General features: G+C 39.6%; 1 protein-coding gene across 1 annotated transcript in view; it reads left to right on the top strand.

Moving 5' to 3' along the window:
* LOC100373390 (gamma-tubulin complex component 3 homolog) overlaps window positions 1-14,686 on the top strand; it is a 71,656-nt gene that overhangs the window by 15,124 nt on the left and 41,846 nt on the right. The window contains exon 9 of the mRNA XM_085501955.1: window positions 1,983-2,108. Coding sequence (XP_085358081.1) covers window positions 1,983-2,108 — 126 coding nt within the window. The remainder of the gene's footprint in view (window positions 1-1,982; window positions 2,109-14,686) is intronic.

Below are 14,686 nucleotides of genomic sequence, written 5' to 3'. Positions count from 1 at the left end.
ACCTAATTTGCATAATAATTAGCTGATTTTTAGCTGTTCCATGACTGTTCCACTGATATCTGAAGAACCATACATTGGATTTCGATGAAACTTGGCACATAGATGCTCTGAACTAATGCGCAGATTTGATTAGTTTTGGAAAAAAATCCATGAATATTAATTACCTAATTTGCATGATAATTAACTGATTTTAAGCTGTTCCATGACTGTTCCACTGATATTTGAAGGACCACTCATTGGATTTTGATGAAACTTGGCACATGGATTCTCTGAACTAATGCACAGATTTGATTAAATTGGGTAAAAATTTGTTATATTAATTACCTAATTTGCATAATGATTAATCAATTTTTGGCTTTTCCACTGATATCTCAAGTACTAATCATAACATTTCAATAAAACTTGATACATAGATGTCATATGATACTTCACAGACCTGATAGTTTTTAAGGTAATATCAGTACATATTAATTACCTAATTTGCATAATTAATTAATTTTCAGCTTTGATATTTCAAGTAGTAATGATCATATTTCAATGAAACCTGGTACTAGTACATAGTTACTTGAGGACTGTGCAGAGACCTAATTAGTTTTTGGGGTAAATATCTGTGCATATTAATCACCTTATTAGCATAATTAGTTAATTTTTAGCTTTTCACCTGTACTAATCATCACATTTCGATGAGACTTGCGACATAGATCTTCTAGGACTATGCATAATTTCGGGGTAAATAATTGTGCATATTAATTACCTAATTTGCATAATTAGTTAATTATTTGCTGTTGCATGGCTGTTGCACTGATGTCTAAAGAACCACTCATTGGATTTTAATGACACTTTTAAAGAGTACTCATCATCACATTTCAATGAACCTAGGACTATACACCATACCGGTATTAGTTTTTGGTAAATATTTCTGCTTCTTAATCACCTACCGGTAATTAACATAATTAATTAATACTGATATCTCAAGTATTGATCATCACATTTGAATAAAATTTGGTACATAAATGCTCTAGGACAATAGACAGCCTGGTTAATTTTGTGTTAAAATCTGTTCATATTAATTCTCCAATTAGCATAATAATTAATATTTTTTTGGTTCTAATTACATTTCAATGAAACTTGGTACATATATATTATATTACGCAGATCTTATTACTTTTACATTGTGCAGACCTTATTAGTTTTACACTTAAATCTGTTCCTATTAGTTACCTTATTTGCATAAGCTTTTTCCATCAATATCTCAAGTTCAAGTAATTTTGAATTCATTTTTAATGTGTCTCCATTACTCTCAGCACACGGGAGTTCTTTCTAAGCTTCCTTTGATTGCAGAGTGTTTTTACTTGGATTCGGCAAGGGAGTTTAATCTTTAAAATAAAGCTGTTTTAAAATGTGCATAAAAAGTGTGTTTATTGGTTATAACACACTGTGTTAGGTCACAGGATGTTGTTTAAAATCGTGAAAAAAACGTCATGCCAGAACTAGCTGTGCTTGAGATTTTGTGTGCAATCAATAACATTCCACAACAAAGGTTATGATGATGATCTTGTCTTGGACTGTTAATTCACACCCTAATAAAGATCATGAATAATATTATAATAAAATGTGCATATTTTTTGTGACCATATCTGTTTCTTCATTGTGAAAGTGAAAGGAAATCAATGATGACACAACTCGTTTCACAATTTTATTCTCCCTAAAAACATGATATTCCCTCTAATTTTCATTTGGATAAATGAAAGGGGTAACATCGTTATAATATTGGTCTTTGGGTATACACATTCACCCCCTTACATTCCCTGATTTTACATGAGGCTTCTGTCCTGGGCTTATGACCTGGGAAGTATAGTACCTGTGTTTCCTCTTACTAACTTGTTTTGTGTTATATGCAAAAAACGAGTGGATACTGGACAATAATTTGTATAAAAAAATGTAGGGATAAAACAGACATACTTATGCATACTGTTTTACAGATTGGAATTCTGAGACCATTTCGTGACATGGTAAAGAAACTGAGCACACTAGGATGGTTATATATGAAAGTAAGGAAATATGTAGATGATAGAAGTACAGATAGGGCATTTGGATTAGTGGGACAGGTAAGATTTACTCATTGCTATGATGTCAGGGTTAGTGGGACAGGTAAGATTTACTCATTGCTATGATGTCAGGGTTAGTAGGACAGGTAAGATTTACTCATTGCTATGATGTCAGGGTTAGTGGGACAGGTAAGATTTACTCATTGCTATGATGTCAGGGTTAGTAGGACAGGTAAGATTTACTCATTGCCATGATGTCAGGGTTAGTGGGACAGGTAAGATTTACTCATTGCTATGATGTCAGGGTTAGTGGGACAGGTAAGATTTACTCATTGCTATGATGTCAGGGTTAGTGGGACAGGTAAGATTTACTCATTGCTATGATGTCAGGGTTAGTGGGACAGGTAAGATTTACTCATTGCTATGATGTCAGGGTTAGTGGGACAGGTAAGATTTACTCATTGCTATGATGTCAGGGTTAGTGGGACAGGTAAGATTTACTCATTGCTATGATGTCAGGGTTAGTGGGACAGGTAAGATTTACTCATTGCTATGATGTCAGGGTTAGTGGGACAGGTAAGATTTACTCATTGCTATGATATCAGGGTTAGTAGCACAGGTAAGATTTACTCATTGCTATGATGTCAGGGTTAGTGGGACAGGTAAGATTTACTCATTGCTATGATGTCAGGGTTAGTGGGACAGGTACGATTTACTCATTGCTTTGATGTCAGGGTTAGTGGGACAGGTAAGATTTACTCATTGCTATGATGTCAGGGTTAGTAGCACAGGTAAGATTTACTCATTGCTATGATGTTAGGGTTAGTGGGACAGGTAAGATTTACTCATTGCTATGATGTCAGGGTTAGTGGGACAGGTAAGATTTACTCATTGCTATGATGTCAGGGTTAGTAGGACAGGTAAGATTTACTCATTGCTATGATGTCAGGGTTAGTGGGACAGGTAAGATTTACTCATTGCTATGATGTCAGGGTTAGTAGGACAGGTAAGATTTATTCATTGCTATGATGTCAGCGTTAGTGGGACAGGTAAGATTTACTCATTGCTATGATGTCAGGGTTAGTGGGACAGGTAAGATTTACTCATTGCTATGATGTCAGGGTTAGTAGGACAGGTAAGATTTACTCATTGCTATGATGTCAGGGTTAGTGGGACAGGTAAGATTTACTCATTGCTATGATGTCAGGGTTAGTGGGACAGGTATGATTTACTCATTGCTATGATGTCAGGGTTAGTGGGACAGGTAAGATTTACTCATTGCTATGATGTCAGGGTTAGTGGGACAGGTAAGATTTACTCATTGCTATGATGTCAGGGTTAGTGGGACAGGTAAGATTTACTCATTGCTATGATGTCAGGGTTAGTGGGACAGGTAAGATTTACTCATTGCTATGATGTCAGGGTTAGTAGGACAGGTAAGATTTACTCATTGCTATGATGTCAGGGTTAGTGGGACAGGTAAGATTTACTCATTGCTATGATGTCAGGGTTAGTGGGACAGGTAAGATTTACTCATTGCTATGATGTCAGGGTTAGTAGGACAGGTAAGATTTACTCATTGCTATGATGTCAGGGTTAGTAGGACAGGTAAGATTTACTCATTGCTATGATGTCAGGGATAGTGGGACAGGTAAGATTTACTCATTGCTATGATGTCAGGGTTAGTGGGACAGGTAAGATTTACTCATTGCTATGATGTCAGGGTTAGTAGGACAGGTAAGATTTACTCATTGCTATGATGTCAGGGTTAGTGGGACAGGTAAGATTTACTCATTGCTATGATGTCAGGGTTAGTGGAACAGGTAAGATTTACTCATTGCTATGATGTCAGGGTTAGTAGGACAGGTAAGATTTACTCATTGCTATGATGTCAGGGTTAGTGGGACAGGTAAGATTTACTCATTGCTATGATGTCAGGGTTAGTGGGACAGGTAAGATTTACTCATTGCTATGATGTCAGGGTTAGTGGGACAGGTAAGATTTACTCATTGCTATGATGTCAGGGTTAGTGGGACAGGTAAGATTTACTCATTGCTATGATGTCAGGGTTAGTGGGACAGGTAAGATTTACTCATTGCTATGATGTCAGGGTTAGTAGGACAGGTAAGATTTACTCATTGCTATGGTGTTAGGGTTAGTGGGACAGGTAAGATTTACTCATTGCTATGATGTCAGGGTTAGTGGGACAGGTAAGATTTACTCATTGCTATGATGTCAGGGTTAGTAGGACAGGGGACAGGTAAGATTTACTCATTGCTATGATGTCAGGGTTAGTGGGACAGGTAAGATTTACTCATTGCTATGATGTCAGGGTTAGTGGGACAGGTAAGATTTACTCATTGCTATGATGTCAGGGTTAGTAGGACAGGTAAGATTTATTCATTGCTATGATGTCAGCGTTAGTGGGACAGGTAAGATTTACTCATTGCTATGATGTCAGGGTTAGTGGGACACGTAAGATTTACTCATTGCTATGATGTCAGGGTTAGTAGGACAGGTAAGATTTACTCATTGCTATGATGTCAGGGTTAGTGGGACAGGTAAGATTTACTCATTGCTATGATGTCAGGGTTAGTGGGACAGGTATGATTTACTCATTGCTATGATGTCAGGGTTAGTGGGACAGGTAAGATTTACTCATTGCTATGATGTCAGGGTTAGTGGGACAGGTAAGATTTACTCATTGCTATGATGTCAGGGTTAGTGGGACAGGTAAGATTTACTCATTGCTATGATGTCAGGGTTAGTGGGACAGGTAAGATTTACTCATTGCTATGATGTCAGGGTTAGTAGGACAGGTAAGATTTACTCATTGCTATGATGTCAGGGTTAGTGGGACAGGTAAGATTTACTCATTGCTATGATGTCAGGGTTAGTGGGACAGGTAAGATTTACTCATTGCTATGATGTCAGGGTTAGTAGGACAGGTAAGATTTACTCATTGCTATGATGTCAGGGTTAGTAGGACAGGTAAGATTTACTCATTGCTATGATGTCAGGGTTAGTGGGACAGGTAAGATTTACTCATTGCTATGATATCAGGGTTAGTAGCACAGGTAAGATTTACTCATTGCTATGATGTCAGGGTTAGTGGGACAGGTAAGATTTACTCATTGCTATGATGTCAGGGTTAGTGGGACAGGTACGATTTACTCATTGCTTTGATGTCAGGGTTAGTGGGACAGGTAAGATTTACTCATTGCTATGATGTCAGGGTTAGTAGCACAGGTAAGATTTACTCATTGCTATGATGTTAGGGTTAGTGGGACAGGTAAGATTTACTCATTGCTATGATGTCAGGGTTAGTGGGACAGGTAAGATTTACTCATTGCTATGATGTCAGGGTTAGTAGGACAGGTAAGATTTACTCATTGCTATGATGTCAGGGTTAGTGGGACAGGTAAGATTTACTCATTGCTATGATGTCAGGGTTAGTAGGACAGGTAAGATTTATTCATTGCTATGATGTCAGCGTTAGTGGGACAGGTAAGATTTACTCATTGCTATGATGTCAGGGTTAGTGGGACAGGTAAGATTTACTCATTGCTATGATGTCAGGGTTAGTAGGACAGGTAAGATTTACTCATTGCTATGATGTCAGGGTTAGTGGGACAGGTAAGATTTACTCATTGCTATGATGTCAGGGTTAGTGGGACAGGTATGATTTACTCATTGCTATGATGTCAGGGTTAGTGGGACAGGTAAGATTTACTCATTGCTATGATGTCAGGGTTAGTGGGACAGGTAAGATTTACTCATTGCTATGATGTCAGGGTTAGTGGGACAGGTAAGATTTACTCATTGCTATGATGTCAGGGTTAGTGGGACAGGTAAGATTTACTCATTGCTATGATGTCAGGGTTAGTAGGACAGGTAAGATTTACTCATTGCTATGATGTCAGGGTTAGTGGGACAGGTAAGATTTACTCATTGCTATGATGTCAGGGTTAGTGGGACAGGTAAGATTTACTCATTGCTATGATGTCAGGGTTAGTAGGACAGGTAAGATTTACTCATTGCTATGATGTCAGGGTTAGTAGGACAGGTAAGATTTACTCATTGCTATGATGTCAGGGATAGTGGGACAGGTAAGATTTACTCATTGCTATGATGTCAGGGTTAGTGGGACAGGTAAGATTTACTCATTGCTATGATGTCAGGGTTAGTAGGACAGGTAAGATTTACTCATTGCTATGATGTCAGGGTTAGTGGGACAGGTAAGATTTACTCATTGCTATGATGTCAGGGTTAGTGGAACAGGTAAGATTTACTCATTGCTATGATGTCAGGGTTAGTAGGACAGGTAAGATTTACTCATTGCTATGATGTCAGGGTTAGTGGGACAGGTAAGATTTACTCATTGCTATGATGTCAGGGTTAGTGGGACAGGTAAGATTTACTCATTGCTATGATGTCAGGGTTAGTGGGACAGGTAAGATTTACTCATTGCTATGATGTCAGGGTTAGTGGGACAGGTAAGATTTACTCATTGCTATGATGTCAGGGTTAGTGGGACAGGTAAGATTTACTCATTGCTATGATGTCAGGGTTAGTAGGACAGGTAAGATTTACTCATTGCTATGGTGTTAGGGTTAGTGGGACAGGTAATATTTACTCATTGCTATGATGTCAGGGTTAGTGGGACAGGTAAGATTTACTCATTGCTATGATGTCAGGGTTAGTAGGACAGGGGACAGGTAAGATTTACTCATTGCTATGATGTCAGGGTTAGTGGGACAGGTAAGATTTACTCATTGCTATGATGTCAGGGTTAGTGGGACAGGTAAGATTTACTCATTGCTATGATGTCAGGGTTAGTAGGACAGGTAAGATTTATTCATTGCTATGATGTCAGCGTTAGTGGGACAGGTAAGATTTACTCATTGCTATGATGTCAGGGTTAGTGGGACACGTAAGATTTACTCATTGCTATGATGTCAGGGTTAGTAGGACAGGTAAGATTTACTCATTGCTATGATGTCAGGGTTAGTGGGACAGGTAAGATTTACTCATTGCTATGATGTCAGGGTTAGTGGGACAGGTATGATTTACTCATTGCTATGATGTCAGGGTTAGTGGGACAGGTAAGATTTACTCATTGCTATGATGTCAGGGTTAGTGGGACAGGTAAGATTTACTCATTGCTATGATGTCAGGGTTAGTGGGACAGGTAAGATTTACTCATTGCTATGATGTCAGGGTTAGTGGGACAGGTAAGATTTACTCATTGCTATGATGTCAGGGTTAGTAGGACAGGTAAGATTTACTCATTGCTATGATGTCAGGGTTAGTGGGACAGGTAAGATTTACTCATTGCTATGATGTCAGGGTTAGTGGGACAGGTAAGATTTACTCATTGCTATGATGTCAGGGTTAGTAGGACAGGTAAGATTTACTCATTGCTATGATGTCAGGGTTAGTAGGACAGGTAAGATTTACTCATTGCTATGATGTCAGGGATAGTGGGACAGGTAAGATTTACTCATTGCTATGATGTCAGGGTTAGTGGGACAGGTAAGATTTACTCATTGCTATGATGTCAGGGTTAGTAGGACAGGTAAGATTTACTAATTGCTATGATGTCAGGGTTAGTGGGACAGGTAAGATTTACTCATTGCTATGATGTCAGGGTTAGTGGAACAGGTAAGATTTACTCATTGCTATGATGTCAGGGTTAGTAGGACAGGTAAGATTTACTCATTGCTATGATGTCAGGGTTAGTGGGACAGGTAAGATTTACTCATTGCTATGATGTCAGGGTTAGTGGGACAGGTAAGATTTACTCATTGCTATGATGTCAGGGTTAGTGGGACAGGTAAGATTTACTCATTGCTATGATGTCAGGGTTAGTGGGACAGGTAAGATTTACTCATTGCTATGATGTCAGGGTTAGTGGGACAGGTAAGATTTACTCATTGCTATGATGTCAGGGTTAGTAGGACAGGTAAGATTTACTCATTGCTATGGTGTTAGGGTTAGTGGGACAGGTAAGATTTACTCATTGCTATGATGTCAGGGTTAGTGGGACAGGTAAGATTTACTCATTGCTATGATGTCAGGGTTAGTAGGACAGGGGACAGGTAAGATTTACTCATTGCTATGATGTCAGGGTTAGTGGGACAGGTAAGATTTACTCATTGCTATGATGTCAGGGTTAGTGGGACAGGTAAGATTTACTCATTGCTATGATGTCAGGGTTAGTGGGACAGGTAAGATTTACTCATTGCTATGATGTCAGGGTTAGTGGGACAGGTAAGATTTACTCATTGCTATGATGTCAGGGTTAGTGGGACAGGTAAGATTTACTCATTGCTATGATGTCAGGGTTAGTGGGACAGGTAAGATTTACTCATTGCTATGATGTCAGGGTTAGTAGGACAGGTAAGATTTACTCATTGCTATGATGTCAGGGTTAGTAGGACAGGTAAGATTTACTCATTGCTATGATGTCAGGGTTAGTAGGACAGGTAAGATTTACTCATTGCTATGATGTCAGGGTTAGTGGGACAGGTAAGATTTACTCATTGCTATGATGTCAGGGTTAGTAGGACAGGTAAGATTTACTCATTGCTATGATGTCAGGGTTAGTAGGACAGGTAAGATTTACTCATTGCTATGATGTCAGTGTTAGTGGGACAGGTAAGATTTACTCATTGCTATGATGTCAGGGTTAGTGGGACAGGTAAGATTTACTCATTGCTATGATGTCAGGGTTAGTAGGACAGGTAAGATTTACTCATTGCTATGATGTCAGGGTTAGTGGGACAGGTAAGATTTACTCATTGCTATGATGTCAGGGTTAGTGGGACAGGTAAGATTTACTCATTGCTATGATGTCAGGGTTAGTGGGACAGGTAAGATTTACTCATTGCTATGATGTCAGGGTTAGTGGGACAGGTAAGATTTACTCATTGCTATGATGTCAGGGTTAGTAGGACAGGTAAGATTTACGCATTGCTATGATGTCAGGGTTAGTGGGACAGGTAAGATTTACTCATTGCTATGATGTCAGGGTTAGTAGGACAGGTAAGATTTACTCATTGCTATGATGTCAGGGTTAGTAGGACAGGTAAGATTTACTCATTGCTATGATGTCAGGGTTAGTGGGACAGGTAAGATTTACTCATTGCTATGATGTCAGGGTTAGTAGGACAGGTAAGATTTACTCATTGCTATGATGTCAGGGTTAGTGGGACAGGTAAGATTTACTCATTGCTATGATGTCAGAATTAGTAGGACAGGTAAGATTTACTCATTGCTATGATGTCAGGGTTAGTGGGACAGGTAAGATTTACTCATTGCTATGATGTCAGGGTTAGTGGAACAGGTAAGATTTACTCATTGCTATGATGTCAGGGTTAGTAGGACAGGTAAGATTTACTCATTGCTATGATGTCAGGGTTAGTGGGACAGGTAAGATTTACTCATTGCTATGATGTCAGGGTTAGTGGGACAGGTAAGATTTACTCATTGCTATGATGTCAGGGTTAGTAGGACAGGTAAGATTTACTCATTGCTATGATGTCAGGGTTAGTGGGACAGGTAAGATTTACTCATTGCTATGATGTCAGGGTTAGTGGGACAGGTAAGATTTACTCATTGCTATGATGTCAGGGTTAGTTGGACAGGTAAGATTTACTCATTGCTATGATGTCAGGGTTAGTGGGACAGGTAAGATTTACTCATTGCTATGATGTCAGGGTTAGTGGGACAGGTAAGATTTACTCATTGCTATGATGTCAGGGTTAGTAGGACAGGTAAGATTTACTCATTGCTATGATGTCAGGGTTAGTGGGACAGGTAAGATTTACTCATTGCTATGATGTCAGGGTTAGTGGGACAGGTAAGATTTACTCATTGCTATGATGTCAGGGTTAGTGGGACAGGTAAGATTTACTCATTGCTATGATGTCAGGGTTAGTAGGACAGGTAAGATTTACTCATTGCTATGATGTCAGGGTTAGTGGGACAGGTAAGATTTACTCATTGCTATGATGTCAGGGTTAGTGGGACAGGTAAGATTTACTCATTGCTATGATGTCAGGGTTAGTGGGACAGGTAAGATTTACTCATTGCTATGATGTCAGGGTTAGTAAGACAGGTAAGATTTACTCATTGCTATGATGTCAGGGTTAGTAGGACAGGTAAGATTTACTCATTGCTATGATGTCAGGGTTAGTGGGACAGGTAAGATTTACTCATTGCTATGATGTCAGGGTTAGTGGGACAGGTAAGATTTACTCATTGCTATGATGTCAGGGTTAGTGGGACAGGTAAGATTTACTCATTGCTATGATGTCAGGGTTAGTAGGACAGGTAAGATTTACTCATTGCTATGATGTCAGGGTTAGTGGGACAGGTAAGATTTACTCATTGCTATGATGTCAGGGTTAGTAGGACAGGTAAGATTTACTCATTGCTATGATGTCAGGGTTAGTGGGACAGGTAAGATTTACTCATTGCTATGATGTCAGGGTTAGTGGGACAGGTAAGATTTACTCATTGCTATGATGTCAGGGTTAGTGGGACAGGTAAGATTTACTCATTGCTATGATGTCAGGGTTAGTAGGACAGGTAAGATTTACTCATTGCTATGATGTCAGGGTTAGTGGGACAGGTAAGATTTACTCATTGCTATGATGTCAGGGTTAGTAGGACAGGTAAGATTTATTCATTGCTATGATGTCAGGGTTAGTGGGACAGGTAAGATTTACTCATTGCTATGATGTCAGGGTTAGTAGGACAGGTAAGATTTACTCATTGCTATGATGGCAGGGTTAGTAGGACAGGTAAGATTTACTCATTGCTATGATGTCAGGGTTAGTGGGACAGGTAAGATTTACTCATTGCTATGATGTCAGGGTTAGTGGGACAGGTAAGATTTACTCATTGCTATGATGTCAGGGTTAGTGGGACAGGTAAGATTTACTCATTGCTATGATGTCAGGGTTAGTGGGACAGGTAAGATTTACTCATTGCTATGATGTCAGGGTTAGTGGGACAGGTAAGATTTACTCATTGCTATGATGTCAGGGTTAGTAGGACAGGTAAGATTTACTCATTGCTATGATGTCAGGGTTAGTGGGATAGGTAAGATTTACTAATTGCTATGATGTCAGGGTTAGTGGGACAGGTAAGATTTACTCATTGCTATGATGTCAGGGTTAGTGGGACAGGTAAGATTTACTCATTGCTATGATGTCAGGGTTAGTGGGACAGGTAAGATTTACTCATTGCTATGATGTCAGGGTTAGTGGGACAGGTAAGATTTACTCATTGCTATGATGTCAGGGTTAGTGGGACAGGTAAGATTTACTCATTGCTATGATGTCAGGGTTAGTGGGACAGGTAAGATTTACTCATTGCTATGATGTCAGGGTTAGTGGGACAGGTAAGATTTACTCATTGCTATGATGTCAGGGTTAGTGGGACAGGTAAGATTTACTCATTGCTATGATGTCAGGGTTAGTGGGACAGGTAAGATTTACTCATTGCTATGATGTCAGGGTTAGTGGGACAGGTAAGATTTACTCATTGCTATGATGTCAGGGTTAGTGGGACAGGTAAGATTTACTCATTGCTATGATGTCAGGGTTAGTTGGACAGGTAAGATTTACTCATTGCTATGATGTCTGGGTTAGTGGGACAGGTAAGATTTACTCATTGCTATGATGTCAGGGTTAGTGGGACAGGTAAGATTTACTCATTGCTATGGTGTTAGGGTTAGTGGGACAGGTAAGATTTACTCATTGCTATGTCAGGTTTAGTAGGACAGGTAAGATTTACTCATTGCTATGATGTCAGGGTTAGTAGGACAGGTAAGATTTACTCATTGCTATGATGTCAGGGTTAGTGGGACAGGTAAGATTTACTCATTGCTATGATGTCAGGGTTAGTAGGACAGGTAAGATTTACTCATTGCTATGATGTCAGGGTTAGTGGGACAGGTAAGATTTACTCATTGCTATGATGTCAGGGTTAGTAGGACAGGTAAGATTTACTCATTGCTATGATGTCAGGGTTAGTAGGACAGGTAAGATTTACTCATTGCTATGATGTCAGGGTTAGTAGGACAGGTAAGATTTACTCATTGCTATGATGTCAGGGTTAGTAGGACAGGTAAGATTTACTCATTGCTATGATGTCAGGGTTAGTGGGACAGGTAAGATTTACTCATTGCTATGATGTCAGGGTTAGTAGGACAGGTAAGATTTACTCATTGCTATGATGTCAGGGTTAGTAGGACAGGTAAGATTTACTCATTGCTATGATGTCAGGGATAGTGGGACAGGTAAGATTTACTCATTGCTATGATGTCAGGGTTAGTGGGACAGGTAAGATTTACTCATTGCTATGATGTCAGGGTTAGTAGGACAGGTAAGATTTACTCATTGCTATGATGTCAGGGTTAGTGGGACAGGTAAGATTTACTCATTGCTATGATGTCAGGGTTAGTGGAACAGGTAAGATTTACTCATTGCTATGATGTCAGGGTTAGTAGGACAGGTAAGATTTACTCATTGCTATGATGTCAGGGTTAGTGGGACAGGTAAGATTTACTCATTGCTATGATGTCAGGGTTAGTGGGACAGGTAAGATTTACTCATTGCTATGATGTCAGGGTTAGTGGGACAGGTAAGATTTACTCATTGCTATGATGTCAGGGTTAGTGGGACAGGTAAGATTTACTCATTGCTATGATGTCAGGGTTAGTGGGACAGGTAAGATTTACTCATTGCTATGATGTCAGGGTTAGTAGGACAGGTAAGATTTACTCATTGCTATGGTGTTAGGGTTAGTGGGACAGGTAAGATTTACTCATTGCTATGATGTCAGGGTTAGTGGGACAGGTAAGATTTACTCATTGCTATGATGTCAGGGTTAGTAGGACAGGGGACAGGTAAGATTTACTCATTGCTATGATGTCAGGGTTAGTGGGACAGGTAAGATTTACTCATTGCTATGATGTCAGGGTTAGTAGAACAGGTAAGATTTACTCATTGCTATGATGTCAGGGTTAGTGGGACAGGTAAGATTTATTCATTGCTATGATGTCAGGGTTAGTAGGACAGGTAAGATTTACTCATTGCTATGATGTCAGGGTTAGTGGGACAGGTAAGATTTACTCATTGCTATGATGTCAGAATTAGTAGGACAGGTAAGATTTACTCATTGCTATGATGTCAGGGTTAGTGGGACAGGTAAGATTTACTCATTGCTATGATGTCAGGGTTAGTGGAACAGGTAAGATTTACTCATTGCTATGATGTCAGGGTTAGTAGGACAGGTAAGATTTACTCATTGCTATGATGTCAGGGTTAGTAGGACAGGTAAGATTTACTCATTGCTATGATGTCAGGGTTAGTGGGACAGGTAAGATTTACTCATTGCTATGATGTCAGGGTTAGTAGGACAGGTAAGATTTACTCATTGCTATGATGTCAGGGTTAGTGGGACAGGTAAGATTTACTCATTGCTATGATGTCAGGGTTAGTGGGACAGGTAAGATTTACTCATTGCTATGATGTCAGGGTTAGTGGGACAGGTAAGATTTACTCATTGCTATGATGTCAGGGTTAGTGGGACAGGTAAGATTTACTCATTGCTATGATGTCAGGGTTAGTGGGACAGGTAAGATTTACTCATTGCTATGATGTCAGGGTTAGTGGGACAGGTAAGATTTACTCATTGCTATGATGTCAGGGTTAGTGGGACAGGTAAGATTTACTCATTGCTATGATGTCAGGGTTAGTGGGACAGGTAAGATTTACTCATTGCTATGATGTCAGGGTTAGTGGGACAGGTAAGATTTACTCATTGCTATGATGTCAGGGTTAGTGGGACAGGTAAGATTTACTCATTGCTATGATGTCAGGGTTAGTGGGACAGGTAAGATTTACTCATTGCTATGATGTCTGGGTTAGTGGGACAGGTAAGATTTACTCATTGCTATGATGTCAGGGTTAGTGGGACAGGTAAGATTTACTCATTGCTATGGTGTTAGGGTTAGTGGGACAGGTAAGATTTACTCATTGCTATGTCAGGTTTAGTAGGACAGGTAAGATTTACTCATTGCTATGATGTCAGGGTTAGTGGGACAGGTAAGATTTACTCATTGCTATGATGTCAGGGTTAGTAGGACAGGTAAGATTTACTCATTGCTATGATGTCAGGGTTAGTAGGACAGGTAAGATTTACTCATTGCTATGATGTCAGGGTTAGTAGGACAGGTAAGATTTACTCATTGCTATGATGTCAGGGTTAGTAGGACAGGTAAGATTTACTCATTGCTATGATGTCAGGGTTAGTGGGACAGGTAAGATTTACTCATTGCTATGATGTCAGGGTTAGTGGGACAGGTAAGATTTACTCATTGCTATGATGTCAGGGTTAGTAGGACAGGTAAGATTTACTCATTGCTATGATGTCAGAATTAGTAGGACAGGTAAGATTTACTCATTGCTATGATGTCAGGGTTAGTGGGACAGGTAAGATTTACTCATTGCTATGATGTCAGGGTTAGTGGGACAGGTATGATTTACTCATTGCTATGATGTCAGGGTTAGTGGGACAGGTAAGATTTACTCATTGCTATGATGTCAGGGTTAGTGGGACAG

Source organism: Saccoglossus kowalevskii, chromosome 1 (assembly GCF_978046115.1).
Source record: "Saccoglossus kowalevskii chromosome 1, keSacKowa6.1, whole genome shotgun sequence".
Taxonomy (NCBI): domain Eukaryota; kingdom Metazoa; phylum Hemichordata; class Enteropneusta; family Harrimaniidae; genus Saccoglossus; species Saccoglossus kowalevskii.
Note: the sequence above shows the minus strand (reverse complement) of the source record. Positions and strands in the feature narration are given on the sequence as shown.